We start from the raw sequence: 27965 nt of genomic DNA, 5'->3' as shown, positions 1-27965 counted from the left end.
CTTCCGGCATCCAGGGCTGACTAGTCAAAGTGACATGAATTCCATTCCTGTTCTGCAGTTCCAGCTCTCAACAGCTCTTAATACAAATGCAGATGAAGATCACAGTAGCGATAGCTATATATTTAATGGATATTCTCGATATTTTACTGTGAGCCACAGTGGACACAGTGAGAGATGATGCTGTCCCTCATTCTCTGTATGTGACTATGAATAGGAAGGGCCAACTCACCCAGTGTCCATCGACGGTGGCGAGCACGTCATCTCCCAAGCGTATCTTTCCAAAAATCTGGTTCACGCTGCAGGAGCTACCAAGGAAAGGCTACGGGAGAAGCACCATGGTGAATGAGAGTCAGCCAAACCAGAGGCCTCTTTTGGCCCAGTAAGGTTCATCGATGCTGGTGCCAAGGACAACACAGCACCTTCAGTTTAAACTCCAGCTCAGTTGCAAACTTCGTTTTTTCACAAATGATGGTGATCTTCCCTCCAAGTTCCAGGGTCATCGTACCATACAGAATGCCTGTGGATGACCAGTAGTATTTCAATTGTTACAGGTGAATGGGAGAAGCAGCATTAGAAAAAAAAGCATTTTCCATTGTAGCTAAAAGTACAGGGGGAAATAGACTCCTCGGTGAATAGCGAGGTGAGTGTACCTTTGCAGTGGGCATATGGCATTGTGATGACATACTCTTCATTCCGAGCCAGAAACAGCAGTCTGGCCTTCCCATCCAGAATGGCAGACAGTGAGTTTCCTGCAGAGAGCAAACAGAAACAATCAATCGTCAGTCCTGCTTGGAAAAAGAATCGGCCTATAGGATAGAGGAGGCAGGTGAACTGCAATGTGTACCATAGAACTTGGATTTGGCAAGGATGCTGCCATTTATGCAAAAGCCATCTTTCTTGTTGGAAACATAAAAGGCAGATATTGGTGGGTGATGTGATACCTGCAACAAGAAAAATAATATAAGGCTATATGTAAATAGTGATTTCATCAGTCAGCAAGATCAATACAAAGTTAATACAAAAATATTCTGGGGTATGGGTACAGATCACATCTGAGAGATTATGGATGCAGATTACAGACAAGATACAGATTATGGTTAAGGGAGTAGAAATAATGGGTACAGATTACAGGCACACTACAGATTACAGTCCAGAGATTATCTATATAGAATAACAGACAATGTACAAATTATATCGGACAGGTTATTGGTACAGATTACACAAATTACAGGCTACATTTGAAAGATGAATTATTACGGGTACAGATTACCGATAAGGTACAAATTACTGTTGAGAGATTATGGGTACAGATTACAAAGGGGATACAGAAGGCATGTGACTCACCTGTTCTGCTATGTAAAAAGTACAGCTATCAGTCCGGGGGTGAAGCCAGCAGCACCGAAAGGTTTCACCGAGGATGGGGTTGTACGGTTTTTTCAGCCCCTGAAGACACATAGGGTACATGATGCTCAGGGTGGGGGTTGGGACTAATCCACACACAACATGTTGGACGGACGGCAGCGAGTGACATTTTAACTCAGCCATGAGGCTGCAAAACCTGTACGAACAGTTCCTGTCATCTGACACCTGACGGAACCTCCTGCCCATTGGGTCACGTGTGAGAGCGGCCCAAGTGGCCATAGAAAAAGCTCAGCTTTGTAACCAACAGGTCAGCTGCTTTTCCTGGCCTGTTCCGAAGCTCTAATTACCTGGCAGAATCCCAGTGCCGAAAGCACCATGCACAAAAAACCTGACCGCAATGCCCCAGAAAGATAGCATGGTTTACAAGATAATGTCAGATCGTCCTTGGTGCTGATATTCTGTTGGGCTACAGTGGCCCGGTGGACTTACAGGCAGAAAGCAGGTGGAATATGGGGGGGGGGGCATCTCTTACCTTGGGTTTCTTGTAAAAGCCTGACAGGTACCACCGCAGAACCTGCTTCATCCGGCAGTAAGGACTCTCCTCAGTTATCGCTCTATGTGGGGGAGGGGGAATGAGGCTGTAAGGCTCTAAAACACAAAGCAGGTCACAGGGCAGAGGCCCTGACATGTGGTGGAACGAGGAGGGCCAAGAGGCCGGCACCTTACTGGGACAGGAAGTCGGCGTGGTAGTAATAGTCGGACAGCTTGTCCAAGAAGGAGCGTGGCTCTAGGATGAAGGTGGGCAGGACCACTTTGGACAAGTCCATCCCGGGACGCAGCTGCTTCAGCAGGGTCCAGATCAGACTTTTGTTCTCCTCTGAAACGGTCTCCACCTGGGAGGCCTCTCCAGCCTGCAAGGGACAGGGTTTAGTACGTGATGCAGCCCGAATCTCCACCAGCACCACGACGAGGTGCTATAGAAGAGTCCAGCTTTTTTATGGTGCTCAAAAGATGGATTAGTTTGTTTTCATTTACGATACAGAACATTTATATTGTTTTTACATTAAATGTTCTTTAAGTGAGTGCTTGGATTGACCTCTGAGAGCACCATCTAAGAGCTCAACTTACCTCCCCCATCTCTTCTTGGCCTTGTTCGACATAGGCAGTAGCCAGCAGGCAAGGGGAAAGGTCATCTGATTGGTCCATATCACTTTCTTCAGTGAGCCGCCCACCGTTTTCATTAGCCCCGGTGTCTGACTCCTCATGTGCTTCCCGCTCTGATTTGTCAGAATAGCCGTCATTCTCCATGTGGTGGTTTTCTAACATGGACTCATTCAACCTTTAAAAAAAAAACACAAAAGACACATGCAAAGCAACCATATGTGTATAAATTAAGGCCAAAAACATCACTCGATTGCTTTGTTATAAAAGTGCAAGTCATCTTACCATCCTATTATTATTTAAAAAACCGATTACATCAAGAATGACAACAGAATCAAATTACAACACCGTCACAGATCAATGACTTAAAAAATAACCTCAACAGCAGTTTAACTAGTAAACAAAATAAGAGCTTGACTTAGTACTTGACTTAGCTTTTCCCTACCTGGTGTTTTTAGTAATTAATGTTCCAGAACACTTGTAATTAGTCTCACTACAGTAATGGCTATGGAGTATCAGCAGTAACCACAATCTGTTTGCATGATAAAAACCAAACAAGCCCCGTTGCCCCGGTAACAGCCACTATCCTCCCCTTGGAAGCTTCTGAATGTCACGGTCACTGTCGCTGGGGCATGAAACTTAGTGTCGGTCCCATACAATACCTGCTAAACGACTCCTCAGAGATGTACTGTGACCAATTCTATGATAAGTATTAATTCTTTTTATAGAAAAAAAAAATTAAATAATAGGGAGAATCCTGTAATCCTTCCGCAGATCGAGCTGTAATTGTGCACTGTAGCAGTGACCCTCTGTGTCCTCCGTGCTGGTCTCTCCTAAAAGCACGAGCCTCACTTCACCGCTCCACCTCTCTCGCCGCGTTTCTGAGGTGATGGATGGGCACGTCTCGCATCCTCTGCGTCTGAGGTGACGGCCAAGCGGTCACTGAATGCTCCTGCACGCTTACCTTGATAGCAGCTCCCCTGTATCTCTCTTTAAAAAAAAACAAGCTTTTCATAAAACCAGGACTCCCGTCTGTCTGAATCACTGCTAGATCCTGCGCTGCAGACAATACGTGTTGAAGACACAAGCAGACGGATCTGATTTCCTGGCCCTGTCTCCCCCACCCTGGGCTGCTTCCTGTGTGCACCAAGCTTTGTTACTGATGACTCTGTCTGGGTTGTATAAGGTTCATATTCTCCATTGCTCTTCCTGCTCCTTTACATGTCACATGACCCACTGTGCCCGAGCTGACTGGCTGGAGATATCTGGAGGAGCGGCACAGTGCTGACTGAGAGCCAGTAGATGCTGTTCACTTGGGAAGCAGTGCGCACATGCGCGCAAACGCATGCAGTGACACACCCACACAAACACAATCATGTGCCATCTGGAAAAACAGGCGTGGACTGGAGTATTCAAATGCACGCCTGCGTACGCACCTACACGCACACACACAATGCAGAATGACCGGCAGTTTACTCATCAAATGTAACACTGATCTCCAGGCTTTGAGGGCTCCCTCTGAATGTGGGTGCTTTCTCTGATGCAGCTTCAGCTAGGTAAGGATCTCACTCAACAAGAGGCCATTACTGAAAATGAGGACACGTTACAGGACGCCACTGCGGGGCCGTCAACGTCTGCTCTGACCCAGCTTGCCCATTTTTTCTGGCTGTCTGGATTTCAAGCCTGTGGGAAATTATATGCGTGTCTGAATTCACTCTTAACCATAACTGAAACATTGAAACATATGCAAACACTTTATTTCCCACGTTAATGTGAAATTATTATTATTGCCAAATGTTTGTATTTCTCAAGCCTGACAGGAAGGAATGGATAATTATTTGGCGCTGAATCTGCAATTTCTCTGAACATCGATAACGATAATTTATGAATTTTTACGAAAAATGCTGATGCTTATTCGCAAACATTATACATGCAGTGGCTATTTTATTAGATACACCTGCCTGCTAACGCAAACAGCCTGCACCTACAGATAGCCAATCATCTAGCTGCAGCTGAATATATATATATAGCATGCTATATATAGCATATAAATAGCATGCTGAAAGGGTCAGGAGGTTCGCTTACAGTGTGGCTAAGCATTATGGAAGCTGCGTCATGTTGGGACTCCTACATGCTGCCAATTTAATATTTGGTGACTTTCTCTGTATCCCACTGACTGCATTTATGATCTGCCGCCTTTGATTAGTCTGCTGATTTTGAGATTAAGATTTTGATTTGGTTTTCACAACACTGTCTGTAGCTGTTCTACAACATACTGCTTCAGAACATGATTTTGGACTAAGATTATGTGAATAAAACCTTTTGTCTTATCCAATCCGATGCTTTTTCATTAATACGTAACGTGTGATTTAAGAAATTCTGAACATGCCATGATCATTGTGTCCTATGTGGAGATTCCAGCATCTCAGACACAGCAACCTTACTGGGATTCTCACACACTACCGTGTTTGCAGAGGATGACGTGATAAACAAAAAAACATCCTTTCAGCAGCAGTTCTGCGGCTGAAAACGCCTTAATGAAAGTGGTCAGAGGGGAATGACCAGCCTCGTTAAAGCTATAAAGGCCAAAAATAGCAGCTCAGTACAATGGCGATGTACAGAAAGGCTTCCGCAAATGCAGAACTTGTCAGCCCTTTAAGTGGTTTTGGAAAGGGATCCTAACTAGTACTATGTAAGATTGAAATTAAGATTAACATAGACTTCATTGATCCCAGGAGAATGTCTGGGTTAATAATAATAACAGTAACTACATCAAAATTCAAAAATAATTAACTGGAAAAGTCACACTAGAATAAAGTCATTCTTGTTTGTCCGTTTTTGCTTATGCAAAGCATTTCATTTATAATTAAATAGTGAGCAGTGGCTAGCATTGTTGCCTCACACCATCATGCACTTAAATGCATTATTCAGGCATGTCTGCGACCTCCCTCGTCCTATTGGCCAGTGACCATGTCAGCAAACAGGCGTGAGAACATTAAAACAGCCAGGAATGAAAGTACTGCCGGCCATTGTACCTATTTGTCATTGTGGGCATTGTGGGTAAACCAACAGTAGATGAAGAGAAGAATACTCACTGAAGGAGGTCTTGGTCAGTCAGGGGGGAAGACTGCAAGAGGTGGAGAATGTGGGATGACTCCGTGGATGTGTTCAGGTCGCCATCTCGCCCAACCCTGGAGGTGAGCTTGTAGAGACTGGAACAGCTGAGAGCTAGTTCCAAGGCGTCCATCCAACAGCGGCCTGCACAAACAGACATGGGTCATTACAGCACATAACCATGTGTGCACACACCTGCACCAAGGCACATGTGAATCAGACACGCACACACGTTTACAAAAATCTGGCCTGAACACACAGGTACACATACAAGCCAGCACCCAATGTACACACAACCAGTACATGCAAGAACATGCAACCAGTACATGCACAGAAAGACTAAGTCATACACACACTTCATAAACATGCAAACCCCAGAACTTCACACAAACAGCTCAGGTCTACGGTCTTGCAACAGCATGGCAAGCTCACCGTCTGACTCAGAAGCTGCCCTGAAGATTAGGTAGCTGCTTGGAAGGGGCTGTGTGATAGATCCCACATTCTCTCCTTTAGGACCCTGAAGCACCAACAAGGGGGGCAAATTAGAGTCAGCCTGCCCTAATGTTGTGGCGACAGAATGATCTGTGTTATGCAGATGGGTGCAGGGCAAAGAAGGGACAGAGAAAGAGGCCAGCAAGTGAACAACAGGCCTCACCTTCATGGCCCATATGGACTTGTCCAGCGGGTGGTAAAGTTTAAAGCAGAAACCATCCTTCTTTGAAGGCCTCTCGATGAGCTTGCAGGCATTGAGCAGGACAGTTCCCACCCAGTGCTCCACCTTGTGGGTTTTGTAAATGAGGAGAACCCCAGGCTTTAGGACACACCACAACTTGGTCCAGCTCTTCAGGGTGCCCCGGATCTGGCGAAGAAACTTCTCTGTCAGTGCATTTCCTCTGGCACGTCTGATGACATTTTCAGCCCATTTCAGCATGATTTTTTTTTCCACAGCAAGGCTAATGTTTTGGGAAACGGTAAAAAGACGAATCTGACAGGAAATGAAAAATGCACTGGTATCTCATCCAAGGTGTTCCTTTGTGCTCTATGCTGCCTGGGATAGGCACTGTACTATGTACTGGATACGTTTTTTTGAGATGGATTGATGGTTGGAGCAGTGTTTCTTTTCCACAGTAGCTTGCATACCTTTAGCCAGTTGGACATAATGACTACACTAGGGTCCTTGAGGGCGCTGAATAGTTCTCTGGTTGCCCTTTTCTTCTCCTGTCGATAATTCTTCTTTTGGACCTTTGAAAGAGACAGAAAATGGCATTTCTGAAATATTCTCCTATCCTCATTGCGTACCTTTCTAAAATAGTCGGCCACTAGAGGGCAGCATAGTCAAGACATGTACAGTCCCGACCGATGCGCCAAGTGTGACCAGATGCCAGGGGCAATTCTAGGATTTGACCCTTAGGGGGACTCAGCTCCCAAGAAATATGGGAAGATTGTTAAATGGATTTAGAATTATAATTTTTCAGGGTGGGGTAAGACACTGAGGCAAGCGTTTGGGTGAACAAAGGGGGGATTTATGGGAAACAAACTGAACAGAACTGAACAGGGGCAGGAAAACAAACAGGATTGTAAGAGGTCACAACAGTCGAACTGGTATGGGGAAGCATGGACAGACGGGAGGAGTGAGCAATAGGTTACACAGGCCAGGGCAAAACGGAGCAAGATTCGGTAGCAGGACGGGGACCAAGGTGGGACTGTGGGGAACGGGGAGCAGGGAACCTGGGACATGAACCCTCCTGGGCCATCACCCCAGTGAGGCAGAACCTGAGACAGAACAATAGGGCCTAAGGGCCTTGGAGGGCCAGGGGGCCGGAGCAGGAGGGCACTGAGGGAACCACAGGGCCGGAGCAGGAGGGCACTGAGGGAACCACAGGGCCGGAGCAGAAGGGCATTGAGGGAACCACAGGGCCGGAGCAGGAGGGCACTGAGGGAACCACAGGGCCGGAGCAGGAGGGCACTGAGGGAACCACAGGGCCGGAGCAGAAGGGCATTGAGGGAACCACAGGGCCGGAGCAGGAGGGCACTGAGGGAACCACAGGGCCGGAGCAGGAGGGCACTGAGGGAACCACAGGGCCAGAGCAGGAGGGCACTGAGGGAACCACAGGGCCGGAGCAGGAGGGCACTGAGGGAACCACAGGGCCGGAGCAGGAGGGCACTGAGGGAACCACAGGGCCGGAGCAGGAGGGCACTGAGGGAACCACAGGGCCGGAGCAGGAGGGCACTGAGGGAACCACAGGGCCGGAGCAGGAGGGCACTGAGGGAACCACAGGGCCGGAGCAGAAGGGCACTGAGGGAACCACAGGGCCAGAGCAGGAGGGCACTGAGGGAATCACAGGGCCGGAGCAGGAGGGCACTGAGGGAACCACAGGGCCAGAGCAGAAGGGCACTGAGGGAACCACAGGGCCGGAGCAGAAGGGCACTGAGGGAACCACAGGGCCGGAGCAGAAGGGCACTGAGAGGACAGCGGGACATTAGGTTGCTGAGGAGACCACTGGGCCAGAAGGTGTCAAGGGGACTGCTGGGCAGAGGCAAGCGGATGCTGAGAAAGCCACAGGGCTGGAGCATGAGGGTTCTTCTCCTCCTGGCCACAGCAGGAGAAGTGTCTGGGCAGACATTGTCTGGCAGACGAGAGTCTGGGCAGCTTGCATAGATAGTGTGCCCCCATCTCCCCTTGCTGGAGACGGAGGCTCAGCTAGTTCCCATTCAGGGCCTTGGCCAACACTACTGACTGTATGGGGACTGACCGAGGAGAACACCTGAAGGCGAGCAGGGAAAGGAGCCCCCCTTGGGCCGGGAGCCAGTGACTCGGGTGGAGTGACCCACTCTAGGCCACGGCCCTGGGACATAGGCAGACAGGCTCTGTCTGGGCCAGGAGCCTGGGGCACAAGCAGAGTGGCCCTCACTGGGCCAAGAGCCTGGAGCATGGAGGGAACAGCCCTCCCTGGGCCAGTGACTTGGGACTCGGACTGTGGACCCCTCCCAGGTTAAGCTCTGGAGGCTTGGAAGAAGGAGGTACAGCCCCTCTTGAGTCGGATTCTGAAAGATTGGGTGGAGTGGGACCCTATGGGTTGTACTGTGGAGGTTCGGTCAAAGCAGCAGTCCTAGGTTGGGCTCGAGAGGTGCAGCAGAAGTGACGCAGCAGTGGTCTCATCGGATTGGGTTCTAAAGGTCCGGCAGCTATGGGCACAGCTAGCTTCCTTCACTTCTTCCTCCTGCGACTGGAAATGGGAGGGAGGAGCCAGCAGGTGGAGCTGCGGCGAGCTGCGGGGAGCTGCGGCGAGCTGCGGCGAGCTGGCGGGCAGATCTGCAGCAAGTTGCAGGGAGCTGACGGACACAGCTGCATCACGCTGTGGGAAAGTTGCGAGTAGAGCAGCTTCACGCAGCGGAGAGGTGATGGGCTGAGTTGGGATCGGGGATCGACTTGCACCTGACCAACTGCACTTCTCCCATACAGCATCGGACCATCTCCACTTCTTGGGAATCTGAGTCTGGTATGAGCCTCACCAAGATCTCCCCTGCATGTAGGAAGCGAGCACTGGCCTTGGACACGCTCCACATATCGGGAATACTCCTCCACTCCAGGTGGGTGTCCAGGAGGGAGGAGAATACTCCTCCACTCCAAAACGGGGTGTCTCTGGAGGGCCTCGTGGGTCAAATTATCCCTCAGGTCTCTGATTCAGGGGTACCCAGGAGATCCGATGTGCAGAGTGCAGGGAGGTCTGGGCTGTGGGGCTTCTTTGAAAGTCTGGGCATTCTGGACTAAGAGGTAGGCGTTTGGGTGAACAAAGGGGGGTTTTATTAGAACTAAACTGAACAGAACTGAAAGGGGGAGAAAACCACCAGGACCGCGAGGAGTCAAAATGGTAGGACTGTTACAGGGAAGGACATGGGCAGACAGGAGGAGCAATGTTAGTGACCAGACTGGGGATGATGAGACAAACAGGGACTTATTTACAAAGACTAACAAGGGGCAACAAGCATTAGGCGTGGCTGATCAGGGTGTCCCATTGGGGGGAGACAGAAGGGTCAGGTGGATATAATGGGCAGGACGTAAGACCATGGGTGCTTCCTGTAATTATTTACATTTGAAAGTTAGGTTGAACTGATAAAATACACAGATAAAATATGTCAAAGACAGAAATGACAAATATTTTAGGTGCTGTCTGTAGGAAAATGACCACCTACTTTGAGAGATTCCTTCCTGGCCAGCTTTTCTGTGGGTGAGGAGCATTCCTTCTCCTGGCCATTGAACACCCTGGCTTCCAGCTGAAGACAGAAGACAGCACCACAAAGCCTTCTTCAGTCACCCTGAGCAGAAACTAGCTCATGCCAACAGATGCCCACTGCCCTCTAGGGGAAAGATTTCACTGGGGGATTGTTCCTTTACTGCACCACCAAAGAAAACGGAGTGACTTGGAGTTATCCAAAATGCCGCAGCTGAAATTGTTCCTTAATTTTTTATGGGCTTCCCAGTCTCATCACCTCTCTGGGCAGGGGGGTGGGGGGGGGGGGGGTGCTGATAAGGCCGTCTTCAAGGAGCATTCAAAGAACAAAAGGAAATTAGGAGGCTATTTTAATTCAGGACAAGAAATGCGTTTCCTTACAAGAAGGATGCTGTGTATTCAGAATATATTTATGTATCTATTGATGTATCTTGGAAATATTCGGGAACTTTTCAAGTTCCAGAATCGTGCTGAGGGCTATTACAGTAGGACCGTAACCCAGAGCCCTTTATTTACAAGGTCACATCCTTAACTACTATGCCGCTAACTCGCTAGTCATCCACCCTGCTCAGTTACTGTCCTAAGGAAACTATCCTTAGTGAGAAGTTCTGAATACACTCCAGCCTCTAAATGCCTTCCACCCCCTGCAGTGATCATGAGGTGAAGGACTTAAGGAAGCAGAACATAAATCAGGACTGCCTGGACACTGTGTAAATAAACTGGTCCCACAGCAGTGCTGTGACAAAGCTTAACGAGAGGAAAGGCCGGCTGGGGTGATGGATACTGGGTTGTGCTAGCGGCTGTCATATTGCCCGCCTGTAATGACTTTGCAGTGTTCACACTCAGACATATCTTCACTGCACATTGTTCTCATCAGTGCAGACAGTGCTTGGCAAGTGTCCTGTCAGCTTTGAATTACATGAATGCTACAAGCAGACAGAGCTTGCAAAAAAACGAAAGAAAAAAAAAAACTGTAACCCGGCATAATTGAAGAACAGCAGCATTGTAATGGAGCTAAATCCAAACTAAGGTCAAGGTCTGATGCGGCCAGAGAGAAAAGCAAGCTGATATCGACTGGGAATGAGGAGGGCATGCCACATTGCTGTCATAGGTCCGAGGACACGGCTATGGTTGGCCCTCGCCCCCTATCAGCGGACTGTGTCCCAAGTGTCAAAGCCATACTGGCAGGTCTGTCAAAGGGCACAGGAGGCATTACACTCTCTCTATGACATCAGCAGCTGCAGAGAAACCATGAGTATCAGCACCAGCTGTCAGTTACGTGCCTCTGCGGCCTGGCGTACACCGGCCAGAGTGTCCCGCACCTGGTGGCCGCAGTGTACAGTGGCTTTCCGTGAAGCACTGCAATGTTGCGGCAGTGGTGTTTGCATATAAATAGTCTCCGCTGAAATTGCAGTGAGGAAAAGGTTGCCGTGGGGCTCCATGAGCGGGATCACAGCACAACCGGGCGCAACCATCACTACAAGTAGCTAAAGACTTCACATGACGACAAGAAGAACAGAAACACAACAACGACGACAACAACAACAATAATAACAATAATACATGACTGTCTTGATTACTGAAATCTCCACTTTCTCTAGTAAAATAAATGCAATTTCTGGATGAACTGGGAACAGTGCAGAGCCTGCGACTGGCTAAAACGGGCCTAGTGGAAGCCGACTTGTCACTGACTTGGGAGCAAGCAAGCGGACTGAGAAGACACAAAATACTTGCCTTGCTGCCTGGCGACTGGACAGGGCTGACTTCATCCCTCGGCATAGCCAGTCCATTCCTCTCCATGTCGCTGCCTGTCACCACACAACCACAGGGGTTCAGAGACACAAGCGCATGCGAACACGTGCACACACATGAGAGCGTCATGATCGACTCAGTATTGCAGCAGTATGTTGAAACAATCCCAGTTAAAAATTCCGCATGTGTTAGGAACACCACACATCTCGTATAAACCTTGAAAAAATGCTACTTTTCACGATGTAAAAAAGAAAAGAAACGGAAACCAGCAAATGGGTTCAAAATGCCCAAACAAACCCTCAGCCTATATTCGGGTACAAAAATACACTAAGCAGTAAGGTCTGTATTTAGAGACTCCCTTTAATCAGAGTAACGCTCTAGCACTGACAGCCTAATGCATTGCGTGTGTGTCTGTATGTGTGCGTGCGCATGCGCGTGCAGAAACGGTGGGCGGGGCTTGGCCTTGGGGGTGTGATGTTACACCCCGTGTCAGCCCGTCCTCCCTAGTGACGACTCCTTTGCAAACTGGGGAAGGCGGATGCAACACCCAGGAGAGGCTTCTGACTGGGCCATAACAAAATGCTTCACGCTGACTTCAACTGTCCCCCTGGCTTGTCCCGTGACATGTCCCTCACGCTTGGAATGAAACGAATGAAACTGCGGCTGCCAGAAGGACCGAAGTGTGAAGCACAACTAAAGTTGCAGCTTCATCTACAGGGTACCATGCCTTCAGGTAATCACTTCCATAGTCAGATAACTAAACCACAGCCACCTAATCACTTAGCTGTTAAGCTACATCAGGCTCGCAGTGCTTGCAGTTCATTTTACTTCTTTTTTACAACCACACACTGCGCTCCTCCAACACCCGCGTATTACTCCTTAACCTGTGCGAAAACGTGCACAGTGCGACTGTGCAGACACTCCACGGCTGGCTTCCGTCGTTCCTCTTTACCTGGGCTCAGGGGGTAGATGTCGTGGTCCCCAGCGTACGACAGGTTCCGCGTCAGTGTCCGGGGGTCGATCTTCTGTGGCGTGCTCGTCGTCGGGCACAGGGAAAACCGTCTTCGGCACAGGCTCTCTTCTCTCATTCTGTGCTTGATTCCTGGTGCAGAGAGACACTTATTTATTAACACAAAATGTTAAGGCCAGACAGACTTTTGTGAGCACGGTGGCTTCTGTGTTGGAGTGGACATGCTGCGACTGTAACTGTCACTGCTGGGATTCAGGCTGAGTTCAGACGTTGACATGAGACTGAGCTCGATGGTGATGAGGGTCCCTGACAGTCAATCGCTTCCCCTCTGCCGGCCTCCCGGTGATGACCATGCAGTGACCACGCAGTGATGCTGAGCTAATACCCGGTAGTGCAGTGTTTAAAAATACTTTTTTACTGTGTCTTTTTCCGTTCCCAAATTAGGTTCACTCTTCCTCCTCCCCTAACCTATAACACCCTGTCCGCCAGCATAAGAAAAATATCTAAAATTATCTTGTAATGTTTTACGAAATATTTTGTAACTTTCTAAATCCTTATGGGGACATTCATACATTTTTAGATATGTATCATACTTTGCAACATCATTTGTCGAACATTTTTCATAATAGTGAAACGGAACACTTTAAAATATTTTTTAAATATGGATCAGTGGGCTATGGCAGCCTCCTCTGAGTTAGTCCCACTGTCCACATCCTAAGGTGACCTGGCCACTGGCCTGGAATCCGGGCGTCTCTCTGATTGACCCAGAGAGCTGAAAAAAGAGGCAGTATGGGGCAGACGACACTGAGCGAGGAAATTCAATAAGAGGCTCCCTTTCCGAGCAGGAGGCGACATGGAAAGCATGTAACCTCAGCCAGACCCCACTGCTGGCTGCTAAAAGAGGGGACTGGAAGCCAGAAGTCACATGGAAACAAAGCTGCTGAGCCTTCATATTGCTGTGTGAGTTCAGCACAAGGCCAACCCATGACTGCCTCCTCATAGCTGTCTTAAAAGGCTCAGGTCGTGTGCCTATGCATAATGGAGATTGATACGCTTCTTAACAAAGCGAAAAAAACGGAAAAGAAAAGCTAACGATTCACCCTTTCCTCCCCAGAAAGGTCTCGTACGTCAGATGATCAGATATCGTGTTCTCTGTGGTGCTGAGGAATCATGTATGTACATAAGTAATATTTTTGATGCCGATATTACGAATACAATAACCAGTTATTATCATTAAATTGTTGCTGAGCAGGGGTGGGTGGGGCGGAGGGAATAGCAGAATGATCCCAGTGTGGAAAATGAAAGGTCGATCCGTGTGCCAGATGTAATGATGAATTAAAAAAACAGGTCGCGGGCCGTATAAAACCACCCCGCTGGCCGGATCTCACCCACGGGCTGCTACTTTGAGACCTCTTGTAAGTGGTGAATGGACTGACGTGATCCTTTGTCCTGCACTACAGAAAATGACTCATCATTCAATGCAATGACCTTCATTATTTTAATACTTGTGTCTTTAGTTCTGGTGCTGATAGCATTCGATTTTAACTAAATATCAGGCAAAAATATCGACCAGGAATGACACATTGGTCTGATGCCGATATCTTGAATGAAGTGAATACTGCCAAAATGAATACGTTTTCTGATATATCGCACATCTCTAATTGTGTACATATGATAATTTGGGAATTCATTAATCAGTCTTGCTGTGTGAGTAATCATTTACTATTACAGTTTGGTCCTAAGTTAGATAGTGCTTCTTGGAGCCAGATCACAAATACATGAATGGCATTCCAAGAATTTATGTGAAAAGGGATCTTTATGCTGGGAAGGGAATCTCTTACAATACAAGTTAACCTGATGTGTCTCTCATGCAGTTTCTGTTACTTTATCATATTGTCTCTTGATCCTCTTGATAAAAGATCCTTAGACTATTGACTAACTATTGACTAGTAAATTCTTTGATAATGCTGAGAAAAAGGTGGTTTCAAACCACTTTGCAGGTCCGTTACAAAGGTTTTAATTGGGTATTATTATACCTCATTACAACCTGCTCCACGAAGGATCCCAGTATGTTTTTTTCTTAATGGCGACATGGTTTGGTGTGTAGGCACATATATATGGGCGTGCATGTGTGTGGGGACTACCCGTGTTTTCCACATGTCCTTTAAGAGCCTCTTCAAAGCAACGCAGGGTGCAGCCGCGGAGGTCCGCATGGTAATGCCGAGCCATGCGGCAGTTGCCATGGTAACCACGTGCTAGTTCAGAATAGCAACGGAGGTGTGAGGCAACATGTGATTCCTTTCAAGAGGCCTGACACAGCATTAAAAAATGACTGTAGTAAAACACCCTCATCTACGTCTTCCCTTGCTGCCATCGATTCCTCCATCCATCTTCTGTACAAATATCTCCAGTTTTATTGGTTCGAAAATGGCCATGTAGTGATTTCTAGGGAAGAGCAACTCATCACAGCCTTGTTCCTGTATCAGGACATCAAATGGCAACGAGGCATTTTCCATGCTGCTACACACTGCCCCTGGCCTCTGACTTCGTGTCCTCATTGCCTCCCTGGCAGGCGACGTCTGCCTCAGCAGGTGTGCCAGTTAACCAATCAATTCTTCTCACTCCAGAGCGACAATCCTCCCCCCTACCAGTGATACCCTTGTGTGCTCACAAAGAAATTCCGCCAATGTTGCAGCAATATCACACCACTTTTATTTGCATGCTGAGAGTGCGGTAGGGGGCGGAGGGTCATGGCGGGGTGGGAACCCCCAGGAGATGAGTAGAGGGGCTGTGAGACAAACTATTTTTTTCCACCGAGGCATCCAATCAGCACCTGCTCTGGGCACATGCGGCAGTTCTCAGTTTGCTAAGGCACGTACGTGGTACCCCTGAGGTGGGGATGCTGTCACAGCCTAGCCGAATCACAATCAAAGGCGGAGCAGGATCAGACGGATGGCAAGCTGCCGAATGAAAACCTCTTTATTCCCACCTGGCTAGAAAAACAGCCCGGCTTCATTAATAATGTGGGATAGGCAGGATTTAGACATGCTAAAAGTGAAATTTCGCTTCAGAGAGAGGAGCTATAAATAGGCTCTGCTGCAGTGAAGTGCAGCGTCTGAAACAGTACAGGCGGCTCTTATTGCCCCGGTTACGAGATCCAGTTAACGGCACGCGCTGGGTTTTGGAAGGCTCCTGTGCCAGCCCGAGGGGTTTTCAGATGGTTGATGGACGGGAGTCTGAGTGGCAGCTGGAGCCTAAGCTGGTCAGTGGCCCTCCTTGAATCGCCACCCAGCCACACAGGATTACGCGGGATCAAGCCATTCCTCAGCTCAAGAGAAGACTCCATTACTCTGATTATCAACATGTAGAGCGGGGGGAACATGTAAATCTGCTTTTGGCAGATTTGCCAAAAGAATGCCGGCAGTGGTCACTGCATATGTTGGGATAAGCTACTGGAATCTGCAACTGGCCCACGCAGACACTCCCATGCAGTTGGCCCAGATTCAGTAAGACGTACACTTGGCATTTTACCTTTCCTACATCTCCCTGGCTTGGTTCGTTCATCCCCCCCAAATAATACAGCACAACCCCAACTAAGCCGAAAAGCAACCGATTCCAATTGCAGTTCAATAGCGAACTGACTAGTAAACGTGACAAGCTGTAGGTAGCAGTCCGACCTCCTGCAGACAACCCTGGTGGTTTATCAGACAGCAGGACCAATGGCACCAAGCAGGACGTGCTGATCCGCATGTGGCACCAAGGAGATCGGGCGGAGCAGAATTGGCTTTGGATTGGCTGCCGTCCAGGCCGACGCTGGCTTTTGCCACCCAGTCTGCTGCCGAGACTGAGAAGATCCCCGAGAATGAGTGTCTGTTTCAGTCGTGATATGCAGAGAGAACACAGGGGCTTCAGTTGCACTCATCTAATATCTGATAAATGAGTAATTGAAACGTAAATAAAACCAAACTGTGATAGCCCTAGACAGGTCTACAGGGCCCAGCTTATTGAATAGTAAATGCACTGTAACGTACATTCAACTCAGATAAACACAGGCAATGTCAAATAATGTCCCATAGCATTAATCATAATGATGAGTAATGTAACATCCAGTATTTATGACATGTCCTATCTTGACCTTCCATAACTACAAGGTATAAAAATCAACAAAGCACCTTTAGGGTGTACTCACAATAGCTGATCTGTACCATGCCAGAGCATGTTTGTCCCCCAAATTGTAGTTTTTTTGACTAGTGTGATTCCTCTATACCTTCTCTGGTCCACTAAACCCTGCCGGGGCCCACATGAAGAGTGCCTTAATGAATCTTTATCTCAAAGACAGCCATGTAATCTAACTGACATTTTTGCAAGCTGAAAAGTGCTTCACGGAGCCATGAAATGCTGTTTTGGTGACTTTTTAGTTCATGACAGCATCAGGGAAATAAACAGCTTCATCGACAGCATATGACACTTCAGCACAAGTCTTTTAACCATAGATATACTTGAAGACACAGAAAATAGAGAATAAAACATAATCATGGTTGTGGGATCTGAAGCTCTATAACTGCCCGTCTGCTACTATAGAAGCCATCGCCCTGATCTGATACTCAGATAGACATACTAATTCCTTTCAGATGGTGAATGAAGTTAAAAGGCGTCTTTCTGAGGTTAGCTTCTGCCTACCTAATAAGCCCCCCCTGGCCAACATAGGGACCTTCCCATTTCCAGTAAGGTGTCATCGTCATCATGGCTGCTTGTCATCTATAGAGTTTGGGTGGATGGGGTCTGAATGGGGCTTTCATAGATATATAAACAGTGACGATATGAGAGAAGCCCTCTGCAGAGTGCAGGGTCGGACAGTTTTCCTGGTGTGGTTAGGATTAAGGGCCTTGCTCGAGGGGCCAATGGTGAAATTACTCTGCCAGCCACAAGACACGAAGCATCAGCCATCCGATCTCTGGCACTGAGAGGGCAGAACCCTATGAGCTTTCAGGGGGCATGAGGCTCAGCCTGCTGCAGATAAACCCACAAAATCCCCAACATCATGATTAGAAGCTAGCCAGATTACCTATTCATGACCTTGTCAAGGCTATAGTACCCTGTCCTACATAGTTACTACGCTGCAACAAGGCTATAGAACTATAAGATTGAAGTACAAGCATGAGAAAAATCTCTCTCGCCCATTTTGGATTCTGAGCCGCTAAGTCAGGCAACTCATTCTTGTATGAGGTATTTTGAAGATCCAGGAAAACTTCCTTCACTCGCAAGGGTCGCAAGTGTTGCCATTTTGGAAAGCATGTGCACTTACAGTCGCAGTGAGATGCTCCAGGTGGTGATCGGCCCTGGCTCCCATCCAGCATGGAAAATTAAAGACAGCTGTTTTCCCAGCTCTCAGCTTGAGCTGATCCACCACCCCTCCCACCACCTCCCTCCCCAAATAGAACCGTGGGACGGAACCACTGGCCAGACACCCCAGTTGGGAAGTGAAATAAAAGCCAGCCGTGCTGCATTTAGGTTGACGGCACATCCTGGACAAGGAGGAGGAGGAGTAATAGAGAAATGTACCACGCAAATCAAACACATGTTGGGATATGGTGCTTTAAGCACAGTCAGGCTATGACCCCGGCCGGGCGTCTGAATTTAATAACCCTTGCCTGACCTCAGCAAAGATTTTGTCAGATGACCAACATGCACAGCTGTCACGTACATAGCTGTTACGCAGCATTTTTGACCATTCAAGATGTTTACTTTTGATCCAAGGGGGAGACTGACCAATGAGACCCATGGTGTATTTTTAGAAGCTCTCTGGTGGGAAACCTCAATGGAGCCCCGTGCCGCACAGCCAAATGCAGAACCCCCCCCGCCCCCCTTCCCCAAACACAAAGGCTCCTCTGTCCTCTGGGCCAAGGGTGCCATCCTTCACAAGGTCACAGAAAATTAGCCTATCACTGTCACATGGCTGAGAAGCTGCACACTGAGCACTTAGCCCTGATTGGGACTATTTAGGGCCACAAAGGTTTATTCTCCAGCTGGTTGTGCAGCCTGCCTGGCCCCCATTTACTTTTGGCTATAGAGCAAGCTACTCTCCAGTATTATGTAAACATGGCTGACTGTGGGGTATTAGTGATGGACAAGGCATTACTACATTTCACTATTCACTGTTTAAAACTAATGGGAATGCTTTAACCCACTCCGCTTGATGGAATTACTGATGCAATGTCACTGATGCAAAATAAGATAAGGCTGGGTGAGATTAGCCCACAGAGATGCTGGGATCGACCCACCAGCCGAAGGCTGGATCCAAACATGTCCCGCTTCAGAAGGACTTGGCTGAAACTTGTGGGGGGCTGCATCTGTCTACAGACACACACTCCATCCCCCTCCTCTCACTCACACACACAAACAGAGGTTTTGCTATAAACGGCACAAGTAAACTAAAAAGTTGTGGGTGTTGATCTCACAGTTGAAGGCCTCTGATTGAAATGGTGTAGTGCACGACGCAGTACGGAACTCAGTATTTCTGAGTATAGAGAGACAGGATCTCTGGGGGGGGGGGGGGGGGGATTTGATTACTTTCAACTTCCGTGCTCATGAGCTCTGGGTAAATAACCCATAACATAGAAAAGACAGGGGTAATTCTGAATCAGCTCACAGAAACCGCTCACGGAATCAGCTCTTTTTCAAATGGATGCATGGCAATCCACTAATGGGCCAAAACAGAGGAAAAATCCTCTTGAGTTTGTCAGCTTTAGTACATTTTGATTCTACTTGGCTTTGAGTCTTGGAATGTGGAGTTTATGATCCCACAAGTCCCCAGAAAAAGCATGTCCACTCCAACGGCAGGGGACGTCACGCTTGCAGAGCTACGTCCTAAAATACTCGGAGTGCCTTAGAAACACAGCAGGCCCTTTGGAAGATAGAAACAGCAGAGAGACGTTTGCTAAATGGAGCTTAATGCTGTGCCTGTACTAAGAAGTATATAATGTACCACTGCTTGCTGAGGTTCACAGGCTAACTGGCTCAAGCGTCGCTTAGCTAAACACCCAGTCATGCTTTTTAATGACCTCAGAGAGGTGCCACTGATAGCTAAGGTAGCTACTGCACCAAACTAGGTCGATGTGTGACAGAGGTCATGCAAAACTTGAGAACAGCTGTGAGATACATTTACACAGGGTGGGAATACATTTTGATGGACCATTTGAGCATGGTTACTGCATGATACACTTCCACAATGAGGCCAGATGAAGCTTCCCTTTGCCAGCTGAAATTCTTAGAAAAAGCATGTGATACCACTGCTTTACTCTAGGTATGTCAAACTGAGAGATGCACAACTCCAGTCCTACAGGGCGAAGAGTGCATTGAAATTAGGGTTGATGTGACTTGATATCCAAATAATTATTTCTCTGGCAGCAGAAAGAAAACAGCGTGACCCTCACGGACCTTCAAGCAGAGCAAACATCCTAGATCAGGTGAGAGTCACACCTCAAAACCGCTAAAAATGTCAATGAATTTACACAGTTGCATCTGATAGTGGATGTGGTGGGGGAAGTTTGCCAAGTGAGGGAGGGGCCACCTCCCATGTGGGACAGCTTGAGACTGGATCAAGCCATCCACCCAACTTTACCATATTCATTCCAGAGAGCAGCCAAGTCAGGAAAACCAAGTCATTCAATGAATGTTGGAAAAAAAGTGCTTCTACTTGTCCATTGCAGCAAGATCTCCCAAGGGAAGACTTGTGGTTACTTAATCTAGGACATCTGATTTTAGATGTACATTTTCAATAGACCAACTTCATTAAATGAGGCAATAATCAATACTAACTCTTCCAATAAGGCCATCCTTTAATTTTTGCCCCTAGGTTAAAAGATAAGCAAGCACAGTGACAGCTGAAAAGCAAATAATCTTTCCCCGTTCCTCAGCTCTATCGTGACACTTACTTTTAATGAGCAAGCAAAGGAAAAGTGTACGTGTTGAAGACATATTTCTGTCCAATCAAATTACTCCCTTGACAGAGCTGTTTAAGGACAAGTTTAAGAGGCGTGTTTGCTCATTGCTCATGTTTTCTTAGTAAGCAAGATTTCATCATCATTAGCTGCACAGCTAAATTCAGAAACAACCACACCCCACTGCTTCATGTGTAGGAGGAGTAAGGCCTCACAAAACTGCAATAATGAGAATTCACAAAATTTACGGAACGAAGCAGGGCTCACAAATGTTGCCAAGGACGGTGCGGGTCAATGCACACCTATCCCCACTCCTTCACTGTCTGCACCACGGTGGTCCAAGCTATGACTTTTCCACCCTTGGCCAGAGAGCACTGAGGATAAAACTGTGAAAAATTGGTGTCAGCCGATTTCAGCCACCTTGAGAGAAGCATGTTCTGAATTATGCATAAGCCTCCGTAAACGAGCGTCTTGCTGATCTCACGCTGGCATTTTGAGCCACTGTCTTCAGATCAGTCCTTATTTTGTAGAGAAACATACAGAACAGAAACTCGAAATGGAAAATGGAAAAACAGAAAGCGATATGGGGGGGCAGCAATCCTTTAAATAAGCATGTGAGGGCTGAGCGGATGTGGCCTGCAGAGACCTGACCTTTCTTTGAAGAGCAAAATGGGCCTCTTCATGGCACAGCATCTGCCCTTTTACGTGTGCCCTATGGGATAAAGGTCGTGGGACAAAAGTTCACTCACGCATCCCGCCAGTCATGGACCAGGTTTCTGTCCATGGGGAAGTGTGGATGGGAAGGGGTTGAGCGTGGCCTGGAGAACGCACTCTCTTTGGCAGACATGTGTAAACAGACTGCAGGACAGAGCGAGTTCATGTCCACAGAACAAGCTGACCCAAGAGCAGCCCCTCCAGATTTATCTCTAGGGGGCAGTCCTCCTTCCACTTTTAGGAATGCATGCTATGGCAAATCCCGCTACACTATGCAGCCTTGTGACTCATTTTCTGTTTCCATTTGCCCTTATTCATCAAGACTTAAATTCAGCACAGTTGTGGCATTCCTGACAAGATGAGAGCACCAGCTTGTCTCGTGGGCCTACGAAGACAAGCCCATCACGGCCAGGCATGAGACACGCGGAATTAGAATGCAGGGTGGTACTATGATGGTGACGAAATACAATCAATGACTAATTTTAGGCCAAAGAGGCAGAAGAGATTTACATTCAGATGATTTAGCAGACAGGTCAAAGCCCGGCAACATCCTTGTTATTATTCCCAGAATCCGTGAAACATCGGTAGTCCCCATACAACCCCCCCCCATCCCCCATAAAAAGATGCCTCCAGGATTCTCTTGCTTGACAACATAGGGCAATGTCTGTTATGAAGGTCACCCATGCTTTCGTGGCCCAAATTAGGCCGGTCTAATCTCTTGGTAATGGCTTCCACGTCTGACTCAGTGAGGGGGTGGTTGATTCTGTAATAGCTTCCCTTTCTGATTGGATTTCTCAGGATTGTATTTAAATATGTCAAAAAAAAGTCTGACCACAAACATTCAAACAAAGAGAAAATGAAACCGCAGGAAAAATCTGCAATTTTCGGTGAGTGATTTCCCTGGGGAAGACCGGACTGTTTGTTACTTTGACTGGTACTCCTTTTTACTCTGACTGATACTCCTCAGTACACTGACTGGTGAGACACTAAGGATACTTCCATTCACACACAAGCCATGGTTAAGCAAACTTCAAAGAACATTCCGCTACACTATAATAAAGACTCAACAGTCCTCATAAGGGGCGTGCTGTACGCCAAAGTCAAAGTAATAAGTAATGTAGCCTGTACTACCCACGGCAGAGGTTAAAACCAACAGGTGGGAGAATCAGGGAATTCACAGTATATATCCTTATGTCATTGGTAAGATGTGGACATTCCATCTTTAGTCTACTTTAGTGCTAGTCAATTACCGACGATAATCACATTTGCTACACACTTTCGTTTTGAAAACAAAAATGCACATTCACTCTCAGGACAAAGACCTGTGTTGGCTGGCGGGGGGAATCATTTATGGCGTTAATAACCCATTTCAAAGCACAAGGGCACGGATGGCATGGGTTAACCTGTTCATTCACACGCCTGTGCTGAAAGATAGGTGGAACGAATTAAAGCCGAGCTCTGGTACCCTCACAAAGGCAGCCATGCTCTCTGTCAGCGTCAGGGTTGGGCCAGTACAGAGTTGCATGTTTGACCCACAAATTTGTAGAGCAGCAAATACTATTCAAGCCCAGTTTACTTTCTTCAAAGCTCAGGAGGGAAAGTGAAAGCAGGTTTCTTATCTCACAGAGTTCTGGACAACACAAAAAAGCATGTATTGATTTTTCACAATCTCATTTATTTCCTTCACCTTGTCCCACAAGACAGAATACACAACAACAGAAATGACACCAGCCCAGTAACATCCACAGCGTGTACTTGGAGTATGGAATAGTCTTCTTGCTAGTGTAGCGCAAGCTAAAACCCTGGGTTCCTTTAAATCAGAGCTAGATAAGATTTTAACAACTCTGAGCTATTGGTTAAGTTCTCTCCAAACGAGCTTCATGGGCCGAATGGCCTCCTCTCCTTTGTAAATTTCTTATGGTGAACCTCCAGCACTGGAAAGGCAAAAGAGATTCTACTTCAAAAGATTAATGTTCAACTACATGATCTGATCTTTCTGCAGAAAACAGAGCTATTGTAAAACACTCTCCAAGTCATTCCTCTTTAAATATATAGGTGGCCATATTTTATACTTATATTGTATCATAGCATGACCATCCCAAAGGTTTTCTGTGTCACTGAACATGTTCTGGTGCAGATACACACCTCCCATTTGGTTTCATAGAAATTCACTTGCTTACTCTAGGTCATTAGCAGTAAATGATCTTCAGATATGTCCTGAAAGCCTATAGAGCAGAGTATATGTACTCTGTAATTTTTATGATCTGAGTGTAAACATCTACTGGGTGTACTTTGGTCGCCCTCTGTCTCTGTTTTCAGTGTGTCAAACCAACTTGAAATATGATATTTACTTTAAAAGCATGCATTATTATTCCCAGAATCCTTCATTTGATAAAATGTGAAATGCTACCTAAAATGGTCTTATTGACTGGCAGCTGAACATAACACAACATTTTTAAGCTTTTATGCAAAAGCCCCAAACTATAACCCAGTTATGCTCCTGTCCTTCACACAAACCCGCGTGTATGACCTTAATGTCATACCGCCGTGCTTTGTAGTGATTTCACACAATCATACACAATGGCAGCCTGTGCATCATTAAGCTAAAGTCTTGAAAGGAATTTCAGAAAGTGAGTATCCATGCAGCTTGTTTTGGATGTATTACCTACTGCTAGTATAGCATTCATTGTCAATGTTATGAAGCTTTCAAGCATGACAAACCTGAAACTTAACTAGAACGTACTTAATAAGCCGAAGGGGTTTAAAATTTTTTGAAAATCCCCCTCAAACAGGTCTGCCTATGACCATTTTCATTGAGCTTTAATGTTTCAGTGAACCTCAGTAAGGCAAGCACAAGCTTAACGTGTCTCCCACTTGTATGTGGTACACGAAATTCACAACCTCTGAGTGCTGGACTGATGTGAACTCCAATAAAGATTGAAATTTACACACTACAGACTATAAAAGCTCCTCCCTCATATAACACATATATATTTAGCTCACTCATAAGTGTGTAATATAAGCAAGCAACAGTCGGTTTAAACAAGAACTAAAGGCCAAGATCAAATGCAGGTGCAAAGGGCAGAAAAATATTCGGGAATGAAGACGTTAAGGTTAATGCCTGACTTGCTGGTGGACCATTTATTTTAACCACACAGAGTCCTGCCATTAAAAGGAAAGCAAGTCAACAGGGATCTTAATCAACATAGGAAAACAAAATGCTGATCTAAAAAAGCTTATCTTAAGGGTGATTTTAGCAGACATGTCCCACCCAGGATTGCACACATACCGGGCTTGACTGAGGTTACAGTTAAGTCTCAAACATTCAGTAAATGCTTCATTTAAGCCAAAGAAAATATCATGACATCTCAGTCCAAATCAAATGAGTGGCGACATCAAAACCTAATATTATCTTTCCTTTCCCACAAGTGTCTTCTAAGATCAACTCTAGAGGTGTTTTCTACGATCTACTTCATTAGCTTCCACTTTAAAAAGGTAGTGGTGAGACGGAGCAGTGGTTTTTGTCTTGGCCTAGCATGTTTCCATCGAGATGATCACTTTTTATCACCAATGTGACACTTATGAGAATCAAGCGCCCTTGATAGACCCCAAAGTCCTGTCTTTTCCCAACCAGCATCCCCTGAAGTCTGCATTTTGTTCAGTCCAAGTTTTACGACAGTGGAGCACAGAAAGCCCTTGTGAAAGCACATGTCCTTCATTGCAATTACAAAGCAAATATCAGGTGTATTCACTCCACTAGAACAGGTCACTCCTCAAAATCAAACATTTGACATGCAAAGAAGAGTCAACGTGCAGCTTGATAAAAAAGGGTTAGTGCTATTCAAGAAGCATAAAAATAACCGTAGAATGAAAATGCCACTAATATGACTTGCACTATCACTTTTCCATAAAAATTTCTAAACGCTACTGAACTCAAAATAATGCAGGTCCCAACCTAGAGGCTAACAACACAGCAGGCCAGCCTTGCATGGCAGACCTCTTGTCCACCTGACAGGTATAATTCTGAGCGCTAAATTGCTAAAGCATCCAGGCCTATTTCATCATACATCATATAGAGACAGACCTTACCCTAAACAAGTGGGACGTGAATCCTCTTTCCAGGACCTCTTTCCGACTGTGTTGCTGCCTCCCTTGCAAGACAGTGGCAAAATATCGTATCTGTGCAGCTCCACAAGGAGCTGGGCTCCACCCAGCTCGTAGCAGGAGCTTAGGTGGAGCACTGCGTAACGTTGTTGGTGCACTTTTCATAGTGTATTTAACTAGTCACTGATTACTGCAGCACAATGCGTCAAAGCGCTACTAAATAACAGCAGCACTCATGGTTAATGGCATAGCACGGATTATGGTGCCTTTCCTTTGGAGTGAGGTTGCCTCTGTACTGAAATCTATTTTTACCACGTCAGCTCAGTGCCTGTAGCTCCTTCCTTGAAGGGGTGGCTCACACCCTTAAGAACTGTTACAGAAACTGGGGAGAGCGGTAAGCGGGATTTTCCGCGGGCTCTTCTTCAAAACAAATGATAAGTTCAAAGCTCTAGCATCGGCACTGTACGATCCACACTCCCTTTTAATCCTGGCCAACGTGGCGGGTCCGTCCGTCACATCTGACCGTGGCTTGGGCTATGGAGCAAAGTGGGAATACGTCTGGGCTCAACGAGAAACCAGCTGAAAGAGTTCCCCTAAGCGCAGGAACCGAATGCTTGCAGAAACTGCCCCACTAGCAATGCTATAAGCTCCTTCTGCTAAATCCAACTGGCTTCCTGGCTGCCTGGCTCTCTCCATTGCTATTGTTCTCTACTCCAGCTAAAAAAACACACACAAAAAGCACACCGCCTGTGCTGCCTGGATGAATGCACTCCAGCTGCCACAGTGGCGCTTCTGATGCCATGCGGTGATCCTAGTGCTTCCCTGAAAACCAGTTTCAGATTATCTGCCATGCCATTTCATCTGTGACTGGGGTGCATGATTCCTTGGTGGGGCAGAACAAATTGTGCAAACCTGATCTCATCAAAACTGCTTGACACAGTAGGGCAGTTATCATGCATATATCACTATAAAAAGCCTAATTCCTAAGGTGTGAGTCAAAACCATTTGGTGCTCCACTGTTCCATTTACCAATAATTTGACAGAATGTCAGCACACATAAGGCTCCAGGCTAGATGGGCAATCCCTAATCCTTGTACCACAAGAATATACTCCTGGAGATTAAGGGGAGTGTGATAAGAAGTGAAGCTCTCTGTCATGTCTGTCTCCTGGTTGGCTTAGCATTCCTTTCACACTGTACACCATCAACTCAGGACCCTGTGGGTGCCACATTTTTACCCAGAGCTCCAAGCCTCGTGGGTCCACCAGGCTGTGTTTACCATGTAGGTGACTGAAAGTTCACACAACCCATGCCACCTCCACTCCCACTCAAAGAACACCGCCCCCTGGGTCCATCTTCCCGTTGATGTGTTTGTTTTCAATTTAGAGCGTTGCTTCTAGAGATAAACAAGGGCAGGTGAGGACTAAGGAACACAAGGCTTCGTCTCAGGAGCTCAATCAGTATGCCCCGAAGCTCACACCCCCACCTGGACCCCTTGGTCATCTTCCCAGCCTGACTGGGCAAACTAATGAGAACCCTGGGATGGAAGAACTGGTCCATAGGGAGGAGAGCATCTCTAATGACAGCCCTATAACAGCGACAAGCCTACAGGCAGCACAAGCTCTCTATAGGCTCCTGTGAACCTTTCAATGACAAGGATCTAATCACTACTTTAAAGTTCTTTTGATTTCCCTCTTTTATAATGAGGGATTTCCATTTACTTAACTAGAAACAAGAGACTATCTTTCTGGCTTGATTGAATGGGCAATGCAGGAGGGGCTGGGATATAATTAGGGAAACTGTGACACATTTTGATTATAAAAGGGCATGAAGTTCTGCAAATATTTGCATTGTAAATAAACAGGCTCTCGAACATGGAGGGCTCTAGACAGCTGTGTGGAGCAACATGAAATTAAACTATTCTGATATTGTGTAAATTTGTGAAGAGGTTTGGGTTCCCTCAGATCTCTCCACTTGTCACACTAGCGTATTCAAATCTAGCATAAATACACACTGTGTGACAGTCTTGACACTCTGCTGAGTAAATAAACAAGTATTGTGTTTGTTAATGGGCTGCATGGTCTCACAGTCCCCGAGGGCATCTTATTGCCACACATGAACCTAGAAACACAGCTCTATCCGTCATAACACTCTTTCAGCCCAATCCTTCAGCTCCTCTTTCCTTTCTCTAGTCTGATGTGTAGCTATGCTTCCCACTGCCTGCTGCATTATTCATATATAACAAAATCTTTCATCCTGAATAGAGTATGGATGGATGGATGGATAGATGGATGGATACTGCACATTTTAAGAATTACCACAGGCTGCAGTATTTGCCGGTTTACTTAGCCTTAACCAGTTCAGTGGATAGTCTTCATAACAAACAAGCGATACTAGAAGAAAAAGACTTTGGTATTTATTCATAAGGTGCTTATGGAGACCAGTAGACACCTTTAGAAAACCCTTTAGGAATCTGGAGACCCGTCAGTGTGATTTGTGTGGACTGCGTTGTTTTCACAAGATTATTATAAGCACATTTATTCACAATACGACCCATTACTTCCACAGGGAGAGTACAGCTTCGCTGTGGCCCCTCACACTCTGCAGGCAGAATTCCC

General features: G+C 46.7%; 1 protein-coding gene across 2 annotated transcripts in view; it reads right to left on the bottom strand.

Annotated features, from left to right (window-relative positions):
- osbpl5 (oxysterol binding protein-like 5) overlaps window positions 1-27965 on the bottom strand; it is a 42754-nt gene that overhangs the window by 4139 nt on the left and 10650 nt on the right. Inside the window, exons 1-16 of one of the 2 annotated variants that reach the window (XM_048973462.1) lie at window positions 25335-25605; window positions 12574-12723; window positions 11604-11677; window positions 9832-9912; window positions 6778-6879; window positions 6293-6496; window positions 6070-6154; window positions 5619-5781; window positions 2491-2701; window positions 2089-2273; window positions 1895-1976; window positions 1345-1443; window positions 845-941; window positions 651-749; window positions 420-517; window positions 230-319 (exon numbers count right to left, since the gene is read on the bottom strand). In XM_048973462.1, the coding sequence (XP_048829419.1) occupies window positions 230-319; window positions 420-517; window positions 651-749; window positions 845-941; window positions 1345-1443; window positions 1895-1976; window positions 2089-2273; window positions 2491-2701; window positions 5619-5781; window positions 6070-6154; window positions 6293-6496; window positions 6778-6879; window positions 9832-9912; window positions 11604-11677; window positions 12574-12709 (1806 nt within the window). In that variant the 5' untranslated portion in view covers window positions 12710-12723; window positions 25335-25605. Of the gene's footprint in view, window positions 1-229; window positions 320-419; window positions 518-650; window positions 750-844; window positions 942-1344; window positions 1444-1894; window positions 1977-2088; window positions 2274-2490; window positions 2702-5618; window positions 5782-6069; window positions 6155-6292; window positions 6497-6777; window positions 6880-9831; window positions 9913-11603; window positions 11678-12573; window positions 12724-25334; window positions 25606-27965 lie in introns of those variants that run through there. The other variant, XM_048973463.1, reaches the window with a different exon arrangement.

The sequence above is a fragment of the Brienomyrus brachyistius genome, chromosome 13, assembly GCF_023856365.1.
Source record: "Brienomyrus brachyistius isolate T26 chromosome 13, BBRACH_0.4, whole genome shotgun sequence".
NCBI lineage: Eukaryota > Metazoa > Chordata > Actinopteri > Osteoglossiformes > Mormyridae > Brienomyrus > Brienomyrus brachyistius.
This window is presented reverse-complemented; position numbering and strand designations above follow the sequence as displayed.